Below are 20,087 nucleotides of genomic sequence, written 5' to 3'. Positions count from 1 at the left end.
TGAAGGTTCCCTCAGCTTTGCTATGATTTGCACCTCTGGTTTCATATTGCACAATTATTGCCATGTTGGAAAAAATGATACATAAAGCGGCCCTAATGTTACACCTGAATCAGCACCGATATTTAAAACCCAGTGTTTAAATATTCATGGCATTAAGTCCCAAATCAGATTGCTGTTGCAGGTTTGGGGCGACAATGCAGAAGAGAGCAAAAAATATGAGTGGCTTCTAGAGGATGCCAACATGCCACACAAAGGTTCCTCCAGAATGGGCGAGTTGAGATGGAGCCACTTCACTATGCTTTGAGACAATATAAGTTAACTGTCAGCCATTGTTAGAATTACCCATTTCTATCATGCTTTACATTTTCTTCAGGTGGCTTACAAAGTAAGTCAAAAGGTTACAAATTAAGCTTAGAATAATTCCGTTATTAAACTATTTCTCCACCTTCACATCAGGTAATTCAGAAATCACCACACTGGCAATTGCCTTTCAATACATTTGTGAATATTTTATTTATTCTGGAAAACCTTTTCAGTTTGCTTCTAGATATGGCCAAGTTAGTCAATATCTGGGAGGGGCTGCCTTCCACAAACATGGCTGGAATCTAAAATTGTGGCTATACCCCAGCCATATAAAGATCCATTGCAGGTGGAATCCTACTGCACAATATTTTTGACTAACCATGTACACATAAAATCAACATTGATTCTTAATCTAAAGCCATCATTTATATTACTCAATATTAATATTAATCATCTGAACTCCAATAGTATAGATATTAAATGTGGGACAAAGCAAGGTTGTCCTTTATTACAATTTTTACTTATTCTAACACTAGGGACTAGAACCTTTTGCTATTACGGCTGAACTTCCCTGCAATGCCCTGCATTGTTTAGCAGGCTCTGGGAGGTGGATAATCTAAACGCAGTTGGAAGAGGCTGCGTCTCTCATATGGATATAGTTACAGCTGCAGCCACTTCAGTGCCAGATCTGCTCAAGTCCTGGCTTACAAGACATCACTTCCTTTTCTTATTAGAATCTGGACCTCGGCAGACCTTTCAGGGGTAAATATTAAACCAAGATACTGTATCTTCGGAAAGTACATGGATGATATTATGCTAACTACATCGAAACCCATGGAAACCAACTTTGCCTCTGTCACAGGGTGTGTATTTCCAAAAAACTGAGGCAATATGTTTTCATATCCCTCCTCACACACAAAAATCAGTCAAGAGTTTGTTGAATATTAGAATGCATTATGTGAAACTGAAATATCTAGGTATATTTATCACTATAAATTTGAACAGACTGTTCAAAGTCAACTATAGTTGGCACTGGCTCACTATTAACCACAATATTTAAACGCTGGAGAAAAGAAACCTTTACAATACTAGATAGATTAGTGGTAATTAAAATGGTGACTCTTCCCAAGTTAACATACCCCTTTCAAGCTCTTCTAGTATGAATATCGCCTGTACAATCATGTCTACGGCAACATAGATGGAATTATTTTACTTTTGAACAATGTAAAATCCATGTAGAGAAGTTTCTTTATGTGGCCTATCACGAGTGGGGCTGGAGAATCCTGAATTGTAAAGATAAAGGTACCCCTGACCGTTAGGTCCAGTTGTAGACGACTGGGGTTGCGGCGCTCATCTCGCTCTATAGGCCAAGGGAGCCGGTGTTTATCCGCAGACAGCTTCAGGGTGATGTGGCCAGCATGAGTAAGCCGCTTCTGGCGAAACCAGAGCAGCGCACTGAAACGCCGTTTACCTTCCCGCGGTACCTATTTATCTACTTGCACTTTGATGGGCTTTCAAACTGCTAGGTGGGCAGGAGCTGGGACCAAACAACGGGAGCTCACCCCGTCGCGGGGATTCGAACCACCAACCTTCTGATTTGTGAGAATCCTGAATTGTACTACCTGGCAAATCAGCTTCACCATGCTATTTCAATGATCATGGATGATACAGACAAACAATGGGTTTGTATGCAATCTAAACAGATATAGGGTCTTCCCTTTCATGCCTTTTTGGACTCCAATAATAAATTTCAAAACAACCCACATATACACAACAATTTTCTCCAAACAGCAGTCCACTATTGGCTTAGAAAGGTGGCTGTACTTGCAGCAGCCCTATCCCTTTTAATTTATTTGGTGCTCCATCCCCTCTTTTTTCACAAAAATTAAACTTACGATATAAGATGGTTGTGGACTGTAAGAGAATGTTTTACTTTTTTGTGTTCCCATATTGGAGGACAAGTCTACAAAAACTACATGTACCATGGCTTCTGTGGAGGCAGATCTCTACTTTTCTCTAAAGGTATTAGAGAGGCAGTAACATGTAAACTTTCAGAGTTTGAAGGTGTGGTGAAACACTGCAGTAGTTATATTAAGGGTTTGATTTTAGACTATCCAGTAGCTTACTGAAATCACAAGTGAACGGCACAGAAGGCCTTAAAATAATGCTGGAGCAAGAACTGGATTTGAAGCTGGAGGAACAGGAATGGCAGGCAAGATGGAACAAATCCCCATGGTCCATCTCAGTTAGTGACTAGGAAATAGCACTTAAAATGGTACAGAGGTTATCCGGTATAAATTATACAGTATCACCATACTGTAGGAGGGGATGCCAGATAGTGTGTACTTAAAACATCTCTGGAGGGATTGAAGAAAAATATAAAAGTTCTGGCTCTCTGTGTTTAAAGAGATTAGCACACTTTCAAATTGTAACATAACACCCACCACACAACTAGCTCTTCTAAACATTTTTGAAGAGAATGATAAAGGATTATTTTTAAGGAGTTGGATGCAGTACTGTTCCAGAGGAATTGTTGCAGGAAGATATACAGCGGGGGGGGGGGGGGGCACTACATCTAGAACAATGCTATATCCTGACGCATCATCATTCAGAGTAGTACAGCAGCTAGTGGAAGAACAATTATTTTAAATACTCCCCGTGAAGGCTACTGCTGCTGCTTCCACTACTTACAATCGTAAATCTGCATCCATTTGTTTAGAACCAAGCCAAAAACGCTGACCCACTTTCATGGCTTTTGAAGTGGGAAGGCATTTTTGGCTCAGTGCTACTTAAATATTGTTTTGCTATTAATGACCCAAAGAACAGCTATCTCTTCCCTCCACTTGCTCCTTCAAAATCTGATCTTTTTTGAAATACTGTAGCCACGTTTAACAAATGCCAATTTATTTAATTTGCAACTTGTATTTTCATATGGTTACAAACAACACCTATAATCTCATTATCCAAATTTCTGGCGTTTAACCACTACTTACACTACATAAAAATCACGCCCAACAAAAATCTTCCATCTGATAATCCCAAGTACTCCTACTATATGGGTCAAACAGAATATTTTTTTTGTAAAACCCCTTTGTAACTCAACATTCCCTTTCTCATATATGTCATATATGATATACTTATGTATCTATCTGCAAGGAGGATGTTTTAGAAGAACAAGCATTTCAACTGAAATCAAATACTGATTTCCTCCAGACAGGAATTCAACTGCCCAATACTGTCAATATGCAGAAAGTAAAAATGAGACTTCTTTAAGAAACTGTTACTGTTCCCTTCCTACTGCAAGACATTTAATAATTCTACAGAGCTAAAAGTTACAATCAGTTATGCTCTAAAAACTGATACACATGGTATACCAGGGGTTGTGCTGAAGTACTTGTTCTGAAATTCAGGTAAGTCATTTCCACACCAGTGCTATTTCTCCCATCTATTTGCCTTGTAGTGATGAAAAGAGAAAAAATAAACTGAGAAACACCTTTATTTTTAATTAAAACATTTTTATACCGCTCGGTATTCAAACACCATGCTTGATTAATTATCAGTATTTCAAGAAGCATGTATAAATGACAGACTGTGCTGCAAGTAATTAGGTACAGTAGAACTTGGATTTAGTCAAGCCATGTAATGCATGCCTTTTCTGTTTTCTTCTGCAAAAGCAATTATGGTAAGTTGTGTAGTCAACAGTATGGACACATCTGCATAAACACTGGTTAATATACCAATGAAGTGAAGAGTTTATATATAATCCAAAGTATAAATCAGGGCAACATTACAGCAATTGTTGTTTGCATTAATCCATAAATGAAGATTCAATGACTTGTGACTGGTTACTCATTAAGACTAGAAATACCATGAAAACAGGCTGGAAGAAAGTATTCCATTTGTATACCTCCATCAAAGCTCAGGAGACTGCATAGGGAGGGAGATCATTTTATTTTATTCAACTGCTCTGTGAGGTAGGTACAGCTAAGAGACAATGACTGGCCAAGGCAACTTAGTGAGTGAAACAGGAATGTTACCCACCTCAAACCCAAAATTCTAGAGGCAAAGCCAGACATGGATGATCAGTCAACAGATCTCCACTCATCTTTTTCAAAGCTTACAGTATAAAGCAACCTTTTCTCCCAGTCAATATCGCTCCAGTTATTAGCATTGCTTGCCTGGAAAAAAGCAAGTTCCTGTCCCCCACTGGACAGAATGAATCCCCAATTAAATCAGGAAATGATACAGGGAGAAAAGGTTAAATCCTTGCCACTTCAGCTCTTTGGCACCAGTCAAATATGGTCCCTGCCCCCCTGCAGCTTTACCATAGATCTTGCATCTCATCTCGTTTAGTTACCTTATCACTACTGCATATTGCCTGCATGAATCACTATTTAAATTAGGAATGATGAACCTGTGGCCCTTCAGATGTTGAATAACTACAACTCCCATCATCCCTAATTATTGGCCATGCTGGCTGGCGTGATGGATGTTTGTAGCAATGTTTGCAGCAATGTTTGTAGGGTTTCACACACTTGATTTAGGGATTGGGAGTGGCCTTTCCTCTAAGGAGGTCCAGGTGGAATATATGGTTTTCCTTGTGAAGAAGGTTAGGCTGAGAGATAGTGACTGGTTTCATAGGTGGTCTCACAAGTCACGGTCTAACCACTATACCACACTGGCTACCAAGTTCCGTACACTGGGACAACTCCATAGAGTAATGCAGTTACTCCTTTGTGACTTATGATCAGCATTGTACTGACGCTGATGTAACTAAGAAACCGTAAGGAGAAATGGGCAGAAGTGCGACTGTAGGGGTGGAGTAGCTAGTGTAACTGTCATCTTATCCTACTGATGTCAAAAGTTATGGTAGCTGTTCTACACATTTACCAACTCAATGGAAAACTAAAATGAATGCCAATCATCCTTCAGGTCATGTTGTAGAATAGGAGGACAGCACCAGAAAGACATAAGCAAGGGACTAGAACTCATGCAAACACAAGATGAAGCTACAGCACTCTGCTCCTCACATCTAAGTAAGGAGATGGTTTTAACGAAAGGGCAGTTTTATACAAAACAAGACTACAAAGGGCAAACAAACAACACTCCCCTTTTCAGAAACCATTATTAGGCACACTTCAGGATTCCAGACACATACAACTATCTTCAGCCCTGGTGAAGTTTCCCCCATACACTGGAAAAAGCAATGGGACACCAAATATTCACATTCCATTGATTGCTATCACTGGTCTTTATTTTTCATTAAAAGATTAGAACCATATTGCATGACAGGAGAACAAACAGTAATGAGACAAATACAGTGCAACTTCCTCCAGTAAATGGGTATTGCCTTAATATTGTTTCCTCAAATGTAGATATCAGGAGAACTACTATTTGAGTGCATCCTCACATAAGTGGACAGTGTGACTGTGACATGCAAAAAATGGAAGAGAAACAGCAGCTGTCACTATCTTAATCAGACAATAGGACCACTATTTCCATTTAAGTCATATAAACTACCCAATTTTGGAAGTTGGATACTACAGCGCAGGTCTAATGTTTGCATTCAAGATGTTATTGGCAAGTGCAAAGAGCTCACACTACAATTCTACCTGGGAGCGAGCCCCAAGGAAGCCAGTCCCGTCATGTTCAAAAATTAATCAGAGAAAACAAAGCCCACCTGTCACTTAAGAATTCATAGCAACTTTTTCTAACAAGAGGAAGTTATTAGCTTAAGGCAAAAATGACTTACAGTACTAGTACTATACTTCAACACTTGGAGAGGATGTCAGCATCTCCCATTCCTTTTCTTCGATATAAGATTTAAACAAATTGCTCTGACAGCAAGAATTCAGTGTCAGAAACCTTTTTGTCCCTGGCCACCAATGTGTAAAAAGATATCTCAAAGAACAAATGCAGTTTTGTATATTGTCTACTGCTTCTTGTTCTTAAAACTGTGCTGATGAGAAATGGATGAAAGCCAACATTGCAGCAGAACCAGTTATCCAAGATAGACTTACAGCTCTGCACCAACCAGTTAACAGAAGTGATAGGCATATAGTTGATGCTTAATAGTTTTATTCTTAGAAATGGTTTTGCAACCAAATCAAATTTTAGTCCAATTTGCTTTGAAAGCAAAGACACTAATTTCAGAACACATTAACACTATAAGTTCAAACTATACTACACAACAAACTGTTATTAAAGTTTCATGCCGAACAAACCAATATATCAGGACGCTCAATCGTTAATAAAGGCAACTTTTAATAACTGAAAAGTCTGATACCAAGGACAGGAACCAGTTTCCCAATTCTTCCTTCACATGATTATAAAAATTAAAACAATCAAATACATTGCTTACTAAGACAAGTACAGCTGTTGCTAACAACAGTACTGCTTTTGTCACCGAACCATTTTCAGCTATGAAGTATGGTAATAACCTTATTCTCAAGTAAACAGATTAATCCATTCTCAGAACCATATCTCTATGGTGCTTTATAAAATTATTTTATACAGGTTGCCTACTGGGTGACATGAGCACCACATTTTTATTGGGAAGGTGGGCCAGAGAGAAAGCAGCTCTCTAGTTGGATGTATTGGTTCCATTTAATCAAGGCAGCAGTTCCTCTCCCTGTGAGCAGATATAATTTTCATGACTTCTATTCCAGAGCAGTCTCTAATTCACCCTCTTCTTGCTCATCTCCTGTGTGCCACTGGGGAGATGATTATGTATCATGGAAGCAAGTGGTAAAATTTCACTGGAAAAGATGCACAAAGGAAAACATTGCAGGTGTTTTCCTGGAGGGGGCGCAAACTAAGGGCTAGCTCTGCTTGTAAGATGTCTGTAGAGCTAAAACTCACAAACCTCTCAGGGACAGAAATCTCACTTGATCATATATTTCAATTCCCCCAATCAAGATGGAGTGAGTGAACGCAAACATCAACTTATCTGTGTGAACAGAACAGTACTGGTGGCAGGGCAGAGTTTTAATTTATCTTAAGTGGGAATCAAGCAATTTTTGTTCTCCTCCCTCTTAGAAATAAACCTATTTTACATGAAGCATCAATTTGGCTACAAGGTACATGCCCTGACCCTGAATGTCACAGTTCTTCATACAACCAATAGGGGAAAGGCTAGGCATAAGCAATGTGACCACTGACTTTTGATGAGAGTTGAAACTTGCTCCTGAACAGAATTAGAAATGGTGACAAAAACCTATTGTGAGTACAATGGACTTGTACAATATGCTGAGTACAATAGACTTGTACAATTGCACCAAGTAATCTTTTTAACATAGCCAAGACCTCCTCATCTTGTGCCCTCTGCTACATATTCTGGACAACAATTCCTGCCACAGGAGCTAACTCCTAGGGGCCAAGGTCCCTTCGCCCCCTACCAATAAAATATTTGAGGGGGGCAGGCCAAAAATAATCTCTTGTATCCATTTACCGCTTTATCACAAAATGCTCAGCTGAAGAAGAGAAGATACTTTTGACATTCCTAATGCAGTCAAAGCTTAGACCAAGTGTTTTAGCATCTTTAAAGCACTAATTTAAATTGAAGATGCAGTTACTCGGAAGAGATTATACATAAAAGCAAACATAACCATTAGATCAGAAAGAGAGTCTTGCAGCTCTACTACCCACTAAAGTGTGATTCTGCAGTCATTCTATAGTGAGACCCATTAAGAAACTGGTCTTGTTGATGTTTCAAGCCAACACATAGCAATGATCAAAAGTCAGTCCTATCATTCATGAGGTGGTCCAGGAAACCTTCCAATGCAAAGTCGCATCAAGCTGCTGACAGCACAATCCTGTATGTATTTACTCAAAAGCTACATCCTACTGTGTTTAGGATTGCAGCCTGACTCCACTAACTGTCCTCAAAGTCTGCTAATCACAGGAGGAAATGGAACAAGTTCTTAGGGGAGAAACAGCTCTGTTGATTATAAAGCATTTTTTCTTTGTAAATATGTTCTGGAAAACTGCATTTGATTGTTGTACTGCCTATAACTCTTAAGAGTCTAACAAACTGAGTCACCCAAAATTGAAAAGAAAAATGAATCCTTTGTTAAAAGATCTTTTAAATAAGAAGCTCAGTTATGAGTGGGAGTGCAAGAAGCATTATGTTGACTTGTCCATCTAATTAAGTAGGCTTTCTCAAAACAAAACAGACTTCGAGAGTCTCTGTGCTGAAATATCCTTTAAGAGCTTTCTGTTATTTATACCATCTTTACGTGACATAGCAGTCACTCTATAGTATCTTCTATAACAAAAGTATATTGGAAAAAAATAAACCTGTAGAAAATTTACAGAGGCTTAAATTTCCAAAACAAAATGTGGATATGAAGTTGTGTGAAGAGATTGCAGTCACAACAGTGCACTTTGAACAAGTATTTTAATGGAGGTCCATAGAAGATTATCTGCTCAGGAGAACTGTGAATATCTGCAGAACTAACTGTTCAGAGGTACTCTAAATGCCTCTAGGGGGCAAACAGTAAAGGTGCCAGATGTCCCTTATTTTAACTCACTGACCCTTAATCCAGAATACCACAGTCCATTAGAGCACAATAGCAATCCATTATGTCAGACACCACTGCTCAGAAGTGTTGCTTTTAAAAACAATTAGGTTTGGCAATCTCAATATGAGCTGCCCCCTCTCACAAAACTACAAATAAAGAGCTATATTGCCTAGGAAGGCCTGTGTATACATCAAAAGTTTATTTTGAGGTCTCAGAGTTGCATGTGGCAGGTTGCCTGTTTAGCCAGTTTTTAGATGGCTGTGTGAGAGAACACTTTTAGAATGCAACCGACACCAAAGGGCAACTAACTGATGGGATTAATGGTGCTGGAGGGAGAAATCTATTCCATGGAATGAGAATAGACTGTGCACACAAAACATATCTATTCTATGGAAACAGGTAATTCCCATTTAGGAGAATTGCTTGGGGAGGAAATAAGTAATTCTCGTTTGGGAATTGCTTGGGGAGAATTTCTGTATGGCAAGAATGCAGAAATAGATTAAACCTGTTCTATTGGGCAGACTGCAGGATTGTCCCTGATCTACTAAATAAGTAATTGTTCTACTCACCCCTAGCCTCAATGCCATACTGTTTCAGAATAGCTACTTCACACAACTGGGTACTGACAGAACAGAAATGAATTTACCTTCTAGAACCACCCTCTCCAAATGCAAGTAGGGCACAGCATTTAAAGGGTATTACCCAATGCCATAGGAATCAAGAATTTTTAGAGGAATAATTTTATGAAATGCTACTTGTCGTAACAGTGCTGCAGAGCGAAGGAAAGCTACCTCTGATGAAGTTTCCTTTCCCATAGAGCTATTAAAAGGTCCTCTTGAAGACCTTTTAATTAACAATGCTTTAATTAATGTGTGTATGTCTGTATTTTAATGCTGTTGCTGTTTTAATTATGCTTTTAGCTTTGACTGATTTTTTTTTCAAATTACTGTATGTTGAATTCTCTCTCTCTCTCTTTTTTTAATAGTCCATTTTGATATGAACCTCCTCAGAAGGGTTTACCCTGTAAAGAGAAATACACATTCTGAAATAAATATATAAACCTAAGAACCCAGGCATGAAAGAGTTGATATTTTAGACTGTAGGCTCCATGGGGACAGGGATACATCCTTTCACTTGTGAACCCGTGTACACTAACGGTACTGAAGAAACTAACTAATGCACATTAAGCCACCTTGACTATGGCTGCGTATTCACCATACATTTAAAAGCACACGACTTTCCCCAAAGAATCAGAGGGGGCTGCAGTTTGAATGGGGCAGGAATTGTAGCTCTGCGAGAGGAGAAAACGACACTTCCAGGGATTTTCTTTGGGAGAAACAAACGTACTGTAAATTCCGCCCACGCACTGTATGAATGGCTGTCAATTCTTTGGATGGGGGGGGGGGCGCAATACCATTTTAGCCCAGATCTTACGGCACACCTCTACCTTGCACCTCCCATTGTTACTTGGGAGAGGTTGCTTAGAATATCAAGAAGCCTATATCCTGTCTATCCCCCCCCCCTGCCCACTTTACCTTTCATTCTTCCTCACCAAATCATTTACTGCAAGCCACCGGTTGGGTATTAATTAATTAATTAAATAATAATAATAATAATAATAATAATATTTTAATCACGGCACTCATGCAACTGGTATGCCTGGCTACTCCAGAAATCCCCTCCCCACCCCAGCAGGGAAATGAAATATTTTGTGTGTGTGTGTGTGTGTGTGAGAGAGAGAGAGAGAGAGAGAGAGAGAGAGAGAGATATCTATACCAAAACTGCCCGCTCCTCCAGCTACCAATGAGCCCTGTACAAATTCACCACACAACACAGCAGCAGGAAAAGCAGGTGTCTGCATGGGCAGCGGTGTGTGCCCAAGCAGGCTCCATGCCGGATTACGAGGTTGTTGTTTGTGTGATTTTGAAGGGATTCCGCCTGCCTCGGGGTTTCCCCCATGATCCTACCCGGTCTGTCTGCCTGCTTGCCTGCCCCCACCCCCCCCCCCGCCACCGCGCCTGCCGCCGCTTCTCCTTACCTTCATCCTCGAGCTCCAGTTTCTCCAGCATCCCTTCGGAGGCGGCCGGGGACTGAGGAGGAGCTGCCTGCAGGAGGGCGGGGAGGGAGACACAAGAGAGAGACGGCGGGATCAGCAGCATCCAGGCGCGGAACTCACCCGGCCCGCGGCGGCATCCCCGGGGGCGGGCGGGAGCGGAGCGGGCGGCGGAGGGCAGCCGGGGGGCTGCGACCGGCAAAGCTCGAGGCTCGGCCTGACAAGAGCGGGCTCGGTTTGCGACGCCTCCCGCACGCTCCGAGGAAGGGGACTGGCCGAGGGGAGGAGCCGAGGGGCGGGAGGGCTCGGCCGGCCTTTCTCTCCCTCACTCTCCCCACACAGCCCATTAACCCCTTCGCAGTCTCGCCAAGGCCCGACGATATACCGAGCGCTCTTCCCGCCCCTTTCAGGGACTCGGTTAGCCGCGGCGCGGGCTGCCTTCCCCCTCAGCAAGGGCGGCATCCCCCTCTCGCAGGGCTGAGGCGCGGAGGGCGGCCGTTAAGCGGCCAACGGCCGCCGGCAGAACGTTGGCGCGTTTCAACCGCCACCTTTACACACACCCCTATTTCGGGAAAGCGCAGTGGAACATCCCGCGCTCCTCAAACCCCTCGCCGCGCTACTGCCCCTCGGGAGAAGCGGGCAGCTACCACCTAGCATTTCGGAAAAAGGGAGGGAAGGGGGCGGGCCTGGCTGGCTGGCCGGCCGGCGGCAAGTTTCCTATTATGCTAGGGAAATAAGACGCCTACTGCCCTCCCCACTCCTACGCTGCCGTTAAGAGATCAGGGCCGCAGGATTCCATATTAGACTTAAGAGGCGGAGGTAGGACAGGAGATGCGCTTCTTCCCCACGCACCCCACCCCCGCCAGCTGCTGTTGGTATTGTCCAGTGTGCATTCACCTGCACGGAAAACAGGATGAACCACTGCTCTGGTGCAGGGGAGAAGCTTCATGTTCTTGTCTCCTCCTGCCAGCCACGGCACATAGAACTGCAGAGTTAGCAGGGATCCCGAGGGTCATCTAGTCCACCCCCCACACACACAATGCAGGAATCCTGCCCACAGCTGTCCCTGTGTGGGCTTGAACCGCCAACCTTCTGGTTAACAGCCAGGCACACTGACCCATTGTGCCACAGTAAGAATGGACTGATTTGTCTGGATCTTAGTTTATCTGCAATATGATCCAGATGTTAGTTCCTCTCCTCACACATTCTACAGATGTGTCGGTGACCCCACAGTTTGGCAAGCCTACCATAATGCCCCATGCTTGCATACAGGGCACCCTATCCCACCTAACTTTGTTTTTCACCATCACCCTTCAGTATGCGCCCACACATCATATTCCCATTATCTGGTGTGCAGCCTTGCTCGTCTTTTTCAGTTCAACCTCCAGTAGCACAAGAAGAATGAGATGGAGGTGTATTTCTGCTAACCTCCACATTCAATACTCATCACCACTGAACAGATCTCACCCTGTGCACTTGTTAGCCTTCAACCCCCCCAGCAGAGTGCTTAAGGCAGGAAGGGAAAAACTGTGGACCTCTAGGTATTAGTCACTCCATCCTGACTACTGGCCATGCTGGCTAGGGCTGATGGGAAGTCCAGCAACATCTAGAGCAGGGGTAGGCAACCTAAGGCCTGTGGGCCGGATGGGGCCCAATCGGTTTCTAAATCTGGCCCACAGGCGGTCTGGGAATCAGCGTGTTTTTACATGAGTAGAATGTGTCCTTTTATTTAAAACGTATCTCTGGGTTATTTGTGGGGCATAGTTCGGCCCACCACATGGTCTGAGGGATGGTGGACCGGCCCACGGCTGAAAAAGGTTGCTGACCCCTGATCTAGAAGGCCACAGGCTCCCCACCCTTGGCTTAAGAAGCAAATTTATATCCACACAACAGATGCGCATGTTCTTATATTTTTCAACCACTCGTGGGTACATTTGGATTTGATATCCCACTTTATCACTACCTGAAGGAGTCTCAAAGTGGCTAACATTCTCCTTTCCCTTCCTCCTCCACAACAAACACACTGTGAGGTGAGTGGGGCTGAGAGACTTCAGAGAAGTGTGACTAGCCCAAGGTCACCCAGCAGCTGCATGTGAAGGAGCGGAGACGCGAACCCGGTTCCCCAGATTACAAGTCTACCGCTCTTAACCACTACACCACACTGGCTCTCCAGTCTCTTTTAACTTGCTTAAAACTTCTCATGTTTCTCACTGTAAGAGGTATTGGTTCTACTGTTTCCATCCCTGGGTCCCCCACTTCCCAAGAGTGCATATGCTGTTCCCCCTTAATGTTCAGCAGAGATGGTGAAAGGATTAGGTATCTCTGACAGCAATGAACAGCTCTTAAAAGGTAGATACTGCACTTTACAAGTGCATTATTCATACTTTATCCGCTTTATCTTGAAGAGTCCATGGATTAACATGCTTAGCCAAACAAGTCATAGAGCTGGGTATAGGCCCAATCTTTAAACTAATTTAAGAAATTAGAGCAAAATAAAAATGGAAAGCTTGTAAGAAAGTCTGGTTCAGAGTAGACTTTACCTGAATGGGATTTGCACAGTAACTACAAATTAGATTTATATCTTGTAAGAATATGGCACGTTATGTAATTTCATGCTTTCCTATTATTGAAGTTGGTTTTCTGTGTTTTCAACAGGCAGAATTTTAAGGAGCACAGGAAAAATTCAGAACATTACTCACAGTGCACAGAGTTTATTTTTGAGCTTATATTATCCACTGCCAAACTCTCAGGCTTTCAGGGAAGTAGATATGCTTAACATAAGGATTCTAAATTTAAATAAGTTTAAATCACACTTCTCAACGTAACCACACACACAATCTTAACCAAATCCTTGCTTAAATATAAAGGTCTTAGTCTGTATCCAGTGGGTACTTATGCTAGGGTTAGAAGAAGGTGACCATAACTATGGAGTCAATGTGATCAGAACTACTTCACAGACATATTTCTACTTGTATATAAAATATGACACCTCAATTCACCCATCTTACTCTTCCACAGTCAGTCACCTCAAATATGCCTGGGGAGTTGCTGCTTCCATCAATCACCCATTTCCAAATCCTTCCAAAATATTTATAGTCTCACTCAATCCTTATTCAGCCCACGGCATCATTCATATTCTTTCACAAGGCAATAGTGTATCTGCAACCAGAACCATGTAATTGTGGAAGAAAAATGCACAGCTCCCTTTGTCTATGTAGAATTGGCTCAGGGAGCAACATTCAGAGACTGTTACTTCAGTAATGTTATCACATACTCTCAGGTTCTGAATGCAGAGTAGCTACAGTCTCATACAACTTTGTTCTACACACAGAACAGGTCCACATACACTCTGTCCTCTATCTGTTTTTCTGGGATTACTGTTCTAATACACATGCTTAGTGCAAGTTTGATAAAACCATTAATTACTTGAAATGACTAAACCTGCAAGCTTAACGCAAACATACTCAGAAGTAGCTTTCCTCCGCTGAAATAATGCAAGGCAGGAGCTGCAAAAAAACATGGTGCAGATCAGCTGAATAAATGATAGGCATATAAAGCAGCAATTCTTGTGGAGCAAGCTTCACAGAACTCATAGGGACTCATTTTGCATAGCCTGGATAGCTCAGTAGGTTAAAGCACAGTGCTGATAATCCCAAGGTTGCAGGTTTGATCCCCATAAGGGACAGCTGCATATTCCAGCATTGAAGAAGGTTCGACTAGATGATCCTTGTGGTCCCTTCCAACCTGATTCTGTGAAGAAGCATGTTTAGGATCTTGCTGCAAGCAGTGCTCAGCCTTATGCAAAACAAGGCTTTTCACTAATGCACAGTGGCCAGTGATCTAATTTCTATGACGTATAAAAAGAAGAGCAGGTTTATTGGCTTTTCAGGCAAGGTAACAGTTGCTTTAAGAATAAACATAACTCTTAATATGTTTCTACCTTTTAGAAGACAGCCTGGTCATACTTGATTTATGCAGAGATTCCATCCCTACCCAATATTTCTCCTTTGAAGCTCATTGGGCAGATACAGCAGCCTTAAGAGGTTTCCTTTTTATCTTCACACCCCAAAACATGGTTTTCAAGTGTAGTGTTTCAACAACATAAGCAACCAAACACACGATGCAGGAGACTAGGTTTGCCAGGGTGACCAAAATCTCTCCGGAAAGGTTCCCTCAATTTCACATCTTCCTAACCCCTTCATCTTTTGCCCGCCAGTTGTCAGTTTGGATCTTAAGGGTCATAACTGTTGTACGCGGTTCCTTAAGTGTTTTTCCTTAGAGAGAGACAGAGCCAGCAATTTCCTGCAGGGCTCAGATGCTCCCTGAGGCTTCTGTCTGCCACCAGCCACTGAACTTCAATGAGAGTATTCATTTTCCTCGGAAACAGTTCTCTCTCCCCTGCTGTGCTGTGGCAGCAGATGCCACTGCGGCTTAGGAATGCCCCTGGATGCACAATGCGGCACTTCAAAAGGAGCCATAGTGGCCATGCAGAGAATACAGACTTTTCTTGAAGTCAGCGCACAGGACAGGAACTACCAAAGCCCAGCAAGTCCCTAAATTAGGAACGTAACAGAATGTTAATTAAAAACAAAAGAGATGTTAGGCATTCCTCCCGAGCATCAGAATATAATTGCAACTGACGAGACCAGAGCACAGCAATGGCCCATCTAACTTCAGTATCCCAATCCCCAAAAAAGACCAGTTTCAGAAAGCCCAAGGGAAGGAAATAGGAAACCTATAAAAGATCCCAGGCCAACTCAGCAATTTGTGCTTGCAGAAATAAATCTGCAAGTCATTCTAGTACTTGCCAATCCCACACAGGTATGCTAATAACCCCAGATGCCAAGTCCTTCCAGCATCATTTGTGGCAGAATAATGACTTGAAAGTGAACTTCAAGCTGCACCGATAATGATTGCAGAAGAAGCTATTACTCTTTGCAAGACATGAACTGGGAGGTACACTAGTCCAAAGCCACTCTTTTAAAGCAAAAGGAAATGGTAGCTGAAACCTGCAGGGAAGAAGTATTTACCATTTATGTTCATATTCTGCATTTTTTAAAAGCCTTGTAAGATTCATTGTCAAATGACTAACTTGGATTTGGATTTTTTAAAATTCTTGCTGAAAATTAATAAAATAATAATAATAATAATAATAATAATATATTATTTATACCCCACCCATCTTTGGGCGGCTTCCAACAAAATATTATAATACAGTAATGCATCAAACATTAAAAGCTTCCCTAAACAGGGCTGCCTTCATATGTCTTCTAAAAGTCATAACATCACAACTTAAAGCCATGCAGGTGTAATTCCAGTTGCTGCTTCTACTGGGCACACCATAAAAGTTTCATCGGCTCAGTATTAATGCAAGCAACACCAAAACACCCAAGGCTGCATGCAGATGTTCTTGTTCTTGGATCTCCTACTGTGGACTTTCACAACAACATACTAAAACATTCATATTCCAAGATCAATTTGCAGCCTCTCCACAACAGACCAATACACCCAACCCAAACACTTCCTAGTTATGTTCCTTGGGCAGCATAGTATACACTCAGAATGCTACTTTTCCTAGGCATATGCAATCTGACAAAATGTGGAATATATTAAGAAGCTTTGCCATTGGCCTCATCTAGCTCAGTATGGTCTTCACTGATGGGCAGTGGCTCTCTGGGGCTTTTGGAAAGGGGTCTTTTCCAGTCTTACGTGGAGGTGCCATGGATTGAACCTGGGAGCCTCTGCATTGCAAATATGTGCTCTGTCACTGAATTATGTTGCCAGGATGGCACCAGCAGTCTCCATATCTCCAGCTCTCAAGATACTTCATCCACCTCTCTCAAGATGCTTCCTATCTGCGCCTATTAAGCAAATAAGGGGCTTGTCCACACCAGACTGGACTGTGAACTTGAATCCAAGATTTCCGGGCACTGCCCTCAACCAGAACCCAGCCATCATTTTTTGTTGAGTGAAATTAGATTTCCTCAACCCTGGGAAGATCGGAAAAGCAAAGCAAAAACCAAAACAAATCCACTGGTGCTGTCTGCATTCTCTTCAGTTAAGGTGGAACCAGAAAGATTTATGCAATCTCAGAGTGAGGTGGGGGCGTGGGGGGGTGGAGAATCTGGAGTTTGTGTGCAGAGTGTCTGCTTCCCCACTTCCAGCCACTTGCTGAAGTCTGGAGAAGGGACCCGCATGAGAATATGATTGGAGGGGGAGCATGATTTTGCTTTTGAAGGCGGATGAAGATTTGTTTGTGGGCCCACCTTAAGCCTTGTTGAACTTTGCAAGTGGTTGGAGCAACATTGAACTGGCTCTGGTTTCTGAAACTGTGACTAAACGGTGCATTCATTTTGGGATCCTGCCCTTGTGTGGACCAATCTGTTGTGTGCACTTGTTACATGTTATATGTGCAATGAGCCTGCACAACATGCCACTCGTCAGGTTGGCTGCAGCCTGCATAATGCAGCAAAAGCTGGACAATTCCTGTGGTATATTGACCAGCAGACTGGGCCACATGTGGTGCAGGCCTAGTGCATACTAAGAGTACTATGAGACAGTGACGTAGCGTGGGTTGTCAGCACCCGGGGCAAGGCAAGTAATTTGTGCCCCCTAACCCGGGGCAAGGCAAGTAATTTGCGCCCCCCCCCCCCGCTGCACTGTCCCTCCCCCAGATAGTCCCTCGCTCTGTCTCCGCACCGCACCGCACGCCTGGCACCCTCCCCTCCACAGTGGGCGGCGACCCGGCGGCTCGGATCGGATTCGCACAGCCAGCACTGCAGTGAGAGAAAGTGAGTGAGCCAGGTAGGGGCAGAGAGCTGAGAGTGCGAGCGCGCCCCCCCCCCAGATGTTGCGCCCGGTGCGGCCGGCCCCCCCTGCACCCCCCATGCTACGCCACTGCTATGAGACACTTCCGCTAATCCTTATGAGAGTCGCTGGGCATAAGAGTCAGACCAAGTTACCCATTCTCATGCCAAACCTATTTGGATTAGTTTCATGCTCTCCGATAACCTTGAGATATATATATCTTTCACTCGCTGCATTAATGGTTTCACTGACCTTGTGCAATTGATCTGCATTTTGTTGCCAGTGAGGAGACAGTTTCTTGGTACCTGCCTTTAAAGTTGTGTTGTTTGTCAAGGGTTGCCGCTCTCATTACACTGATAAGGCACATTCTCCATTTCCTGGATTTCTCTGCTAAGGACTTCCAGAGCACATTTAGGCCACTCTGATTTTTAAAATATTGATAATTTTAGGAGCGGGCTTTGAATACAATGTTGCCAACATACTGAAGTGCCAAACAAAAAGTGTTAAAGAAATAACAGAGTCTAAGCCAGAATTTTCATTATCACAACACTCATGTTATATGAAATATGAAAATCTAATTGTTTTGCACCAAATGCATTTTACAAAATGCAGGATAAAAATAGTTCAGTGCTGCTTCTCTTCTGTGCTTTCTTTTGGAGCAAGACTGCTTTTATGGCGGAGTTATTACAGCCGGGTGTTTGCAATCAAAATGCTGATCCAGGCAAAATCACCACACAATAATACTAACCCCCACCTAAGGGCTGTTTGAAGTAATAAAATATGGATCAGAATAAAATTAAAGTGCTTCTGTAATGGAAGAATATGAGCTGCAATTCAACTAACTTGAAGGCCCTGGCTTTTATCACAAATACTGCTAAGCTTTTGAATAGGAAATAGAATCCGAAGTACTCCATCCTGCAAAGTCTTTTAATTGTGTACCAATACACAATGTAGTATAGCTCTGCCCATGGAAATAAAACTTATACAAGGTTGACAGTTAAAGTTCTCCCCAAATAATCCTGGGAATCATAGTATTTATGACAATGCCATTTATTCTCTGAAAGCGATAGCTAGCCTTCTTCACAGAAATTTACTTCACAAGAGTCTTTAGAAAGAGAATGACAAGCTAAACCTGTCTAAGACTATAGTGCAGATAAGTCCTTGTAGGATTATTCACTGCATGGTTAGTCACTGGCAAAAGATCAAGCTCTGATAGCATAGCGTATCTTCATTGCATGTTTTGCAAACAATTTGCAAAATATCTGTCCAAAACAGAATTTATCTTTATTGCACTGAACAAACAAACAAACAGCACACAAGAACATCCTAGCTATGGAACAAAATAAGATGAGAAAAGGATGAATTTGTGCTGCTTTCACCACACTAAAAGTGCTGCTTCTGCACATGACCTGCAGCAAATTCCATGTACATCAGGGTCAAAACAAGCTTGAGGCATGATCCAATACAAGCCCCGTAAAGCCAGAACTTCTGAAGACTTTCCCATACAGAGCTCACCACAAGGAGACTGAAAACTCATTTAGTGTAGGGGGTGGGGAGGAAAGGTCTTGCAAATCCAAAGCCACGGATGTTAAGCTGTGTTTCCTCCAACAAAACAAAACCTTAGTTTAATATTGACTCTCAAATGCCAATCCAAATTTCTTTCAACTGAAGCTGTAACGCAAGCCCAAAATTCTGATTCTCACATGTATTGCTTCCAACTTTATCTCTAATTCAAGTTGCCCATCATAACTATTCATTGTGAACTGGGGTTCCGACAGCTAAAGGTAAAGGTAAAGGTAAAGGTAAAGGTACCCCTGCCCGTACGGGCCAGTCTTGCCAGACTCTAGGGTTGTGCGCTCATCTCACTCTATAGGCCGGGAGCCAGCGCTGTCCGCAGACACTTCCGGGTCACGTGGCCAGCGTGACAAGCTGCATCTGGCGAGCCAGCGCAGCACACGGAACGCCGTTTACCTTCCCGCTAGTAAGCGGTCCCTATTTATCTACTTGCACCCGAAGGTGCTTTCGAACTGCTAGGTTGGCAGGCGCTGGGACCAAACGACGGGAGCGCACCCTGCCACGGGGATTCTAAACGCCAACCTTTCGATCAGCAAGTCCTAGGCGCTGAGGCTTTAACCCACAGCGCCACCCGCATCCCCTCTGACTGCTAGCAGAAGCATATATTGCAGCCATTTAGAGAGAAAAGGAATGTGGTTCTTAATTGATCGGTGATGTGGTTGTGTTCTATTGTATTATTTATGCAAATTGATTTCCTCTGGAGTTAAGGATCTGACTGGGACAAACCTTGTTATGCTGAGCTCATATTTTGCACAATTTGTATACGGTGTCTGTTTGATAATGTGTGGTTTGCTATGCCTAATAAAGGATATTTGATATTAGAAAAG

At 42.8% G+C, this 20,087-nt stretch overlaps 1 protein-coding gene and 1 long non-coding RNA gene across 9 annotated transcripts in view; one reads left to right on the top strand and one right to left on the bottom strand.

Moving 5' to 3' along the window:
* The window catches only part of PRKAG2 (protein kinase AMP-activated non-catalytic subunit gamma 2), a 215,454-nt gene that overhangs the window by 30,617 nt on the left and 164,750 nt on the right, over nt 1–20,087 (bottom strand). For 6 of the 8 annotated variants that reach the window (XR_014503671.1, XR_014503672.1, XM_083406524.1 and 3 more), the window contains one exon: nt 10,864–10,930. Coding sequence is in view for 6 of the 8 variants with exons in the window: in XM_083406524.1 (XP_083262650.1) it covers nt 10,864–10,930 (67 nt within the window). In the remaining 2 variants the exon portion in view is untranslated. Of the gene's footprint in view, nt 1–10,863; nt 10,931–11,263; nt 11,538–20,087 lie in introns of those variants that run through there. The other 2 variants (XM_083406529.1, XM_083406528.1) reach the window with 2 other exon arrangements.
* LOC310661096 lies at nt 11,558–20,086 on the top strand. Its single transcript, XR_014503700.1, has 5 exons — nt 11,558–11,697; nt 13,534–13,578; nt 17,043–17,437; nt 17,786–19,475; nt 19,857–20,086. It is a non-coding gene; the product is annotated as an uncharacterized lncRNA (long non-coding RNA).

Source organism: Podarcis tiliguerta (assembly GCF_965153285.1).
Source record: "Podarcis tiliguerta genome assembly, chromosome: 12".
In the NCBI taxonomy this organism is placed as follows: Eukaryota; Metazoa; Chordata; class Lepidosauria; order Squamata; family Lacertidae; genus Podarcis; species Podarcis tiliguerta.
Note: the sequence above shows the minus strand (reverse complement) of the source record. Positions and strands in the feature narration are given on the sequence as shown.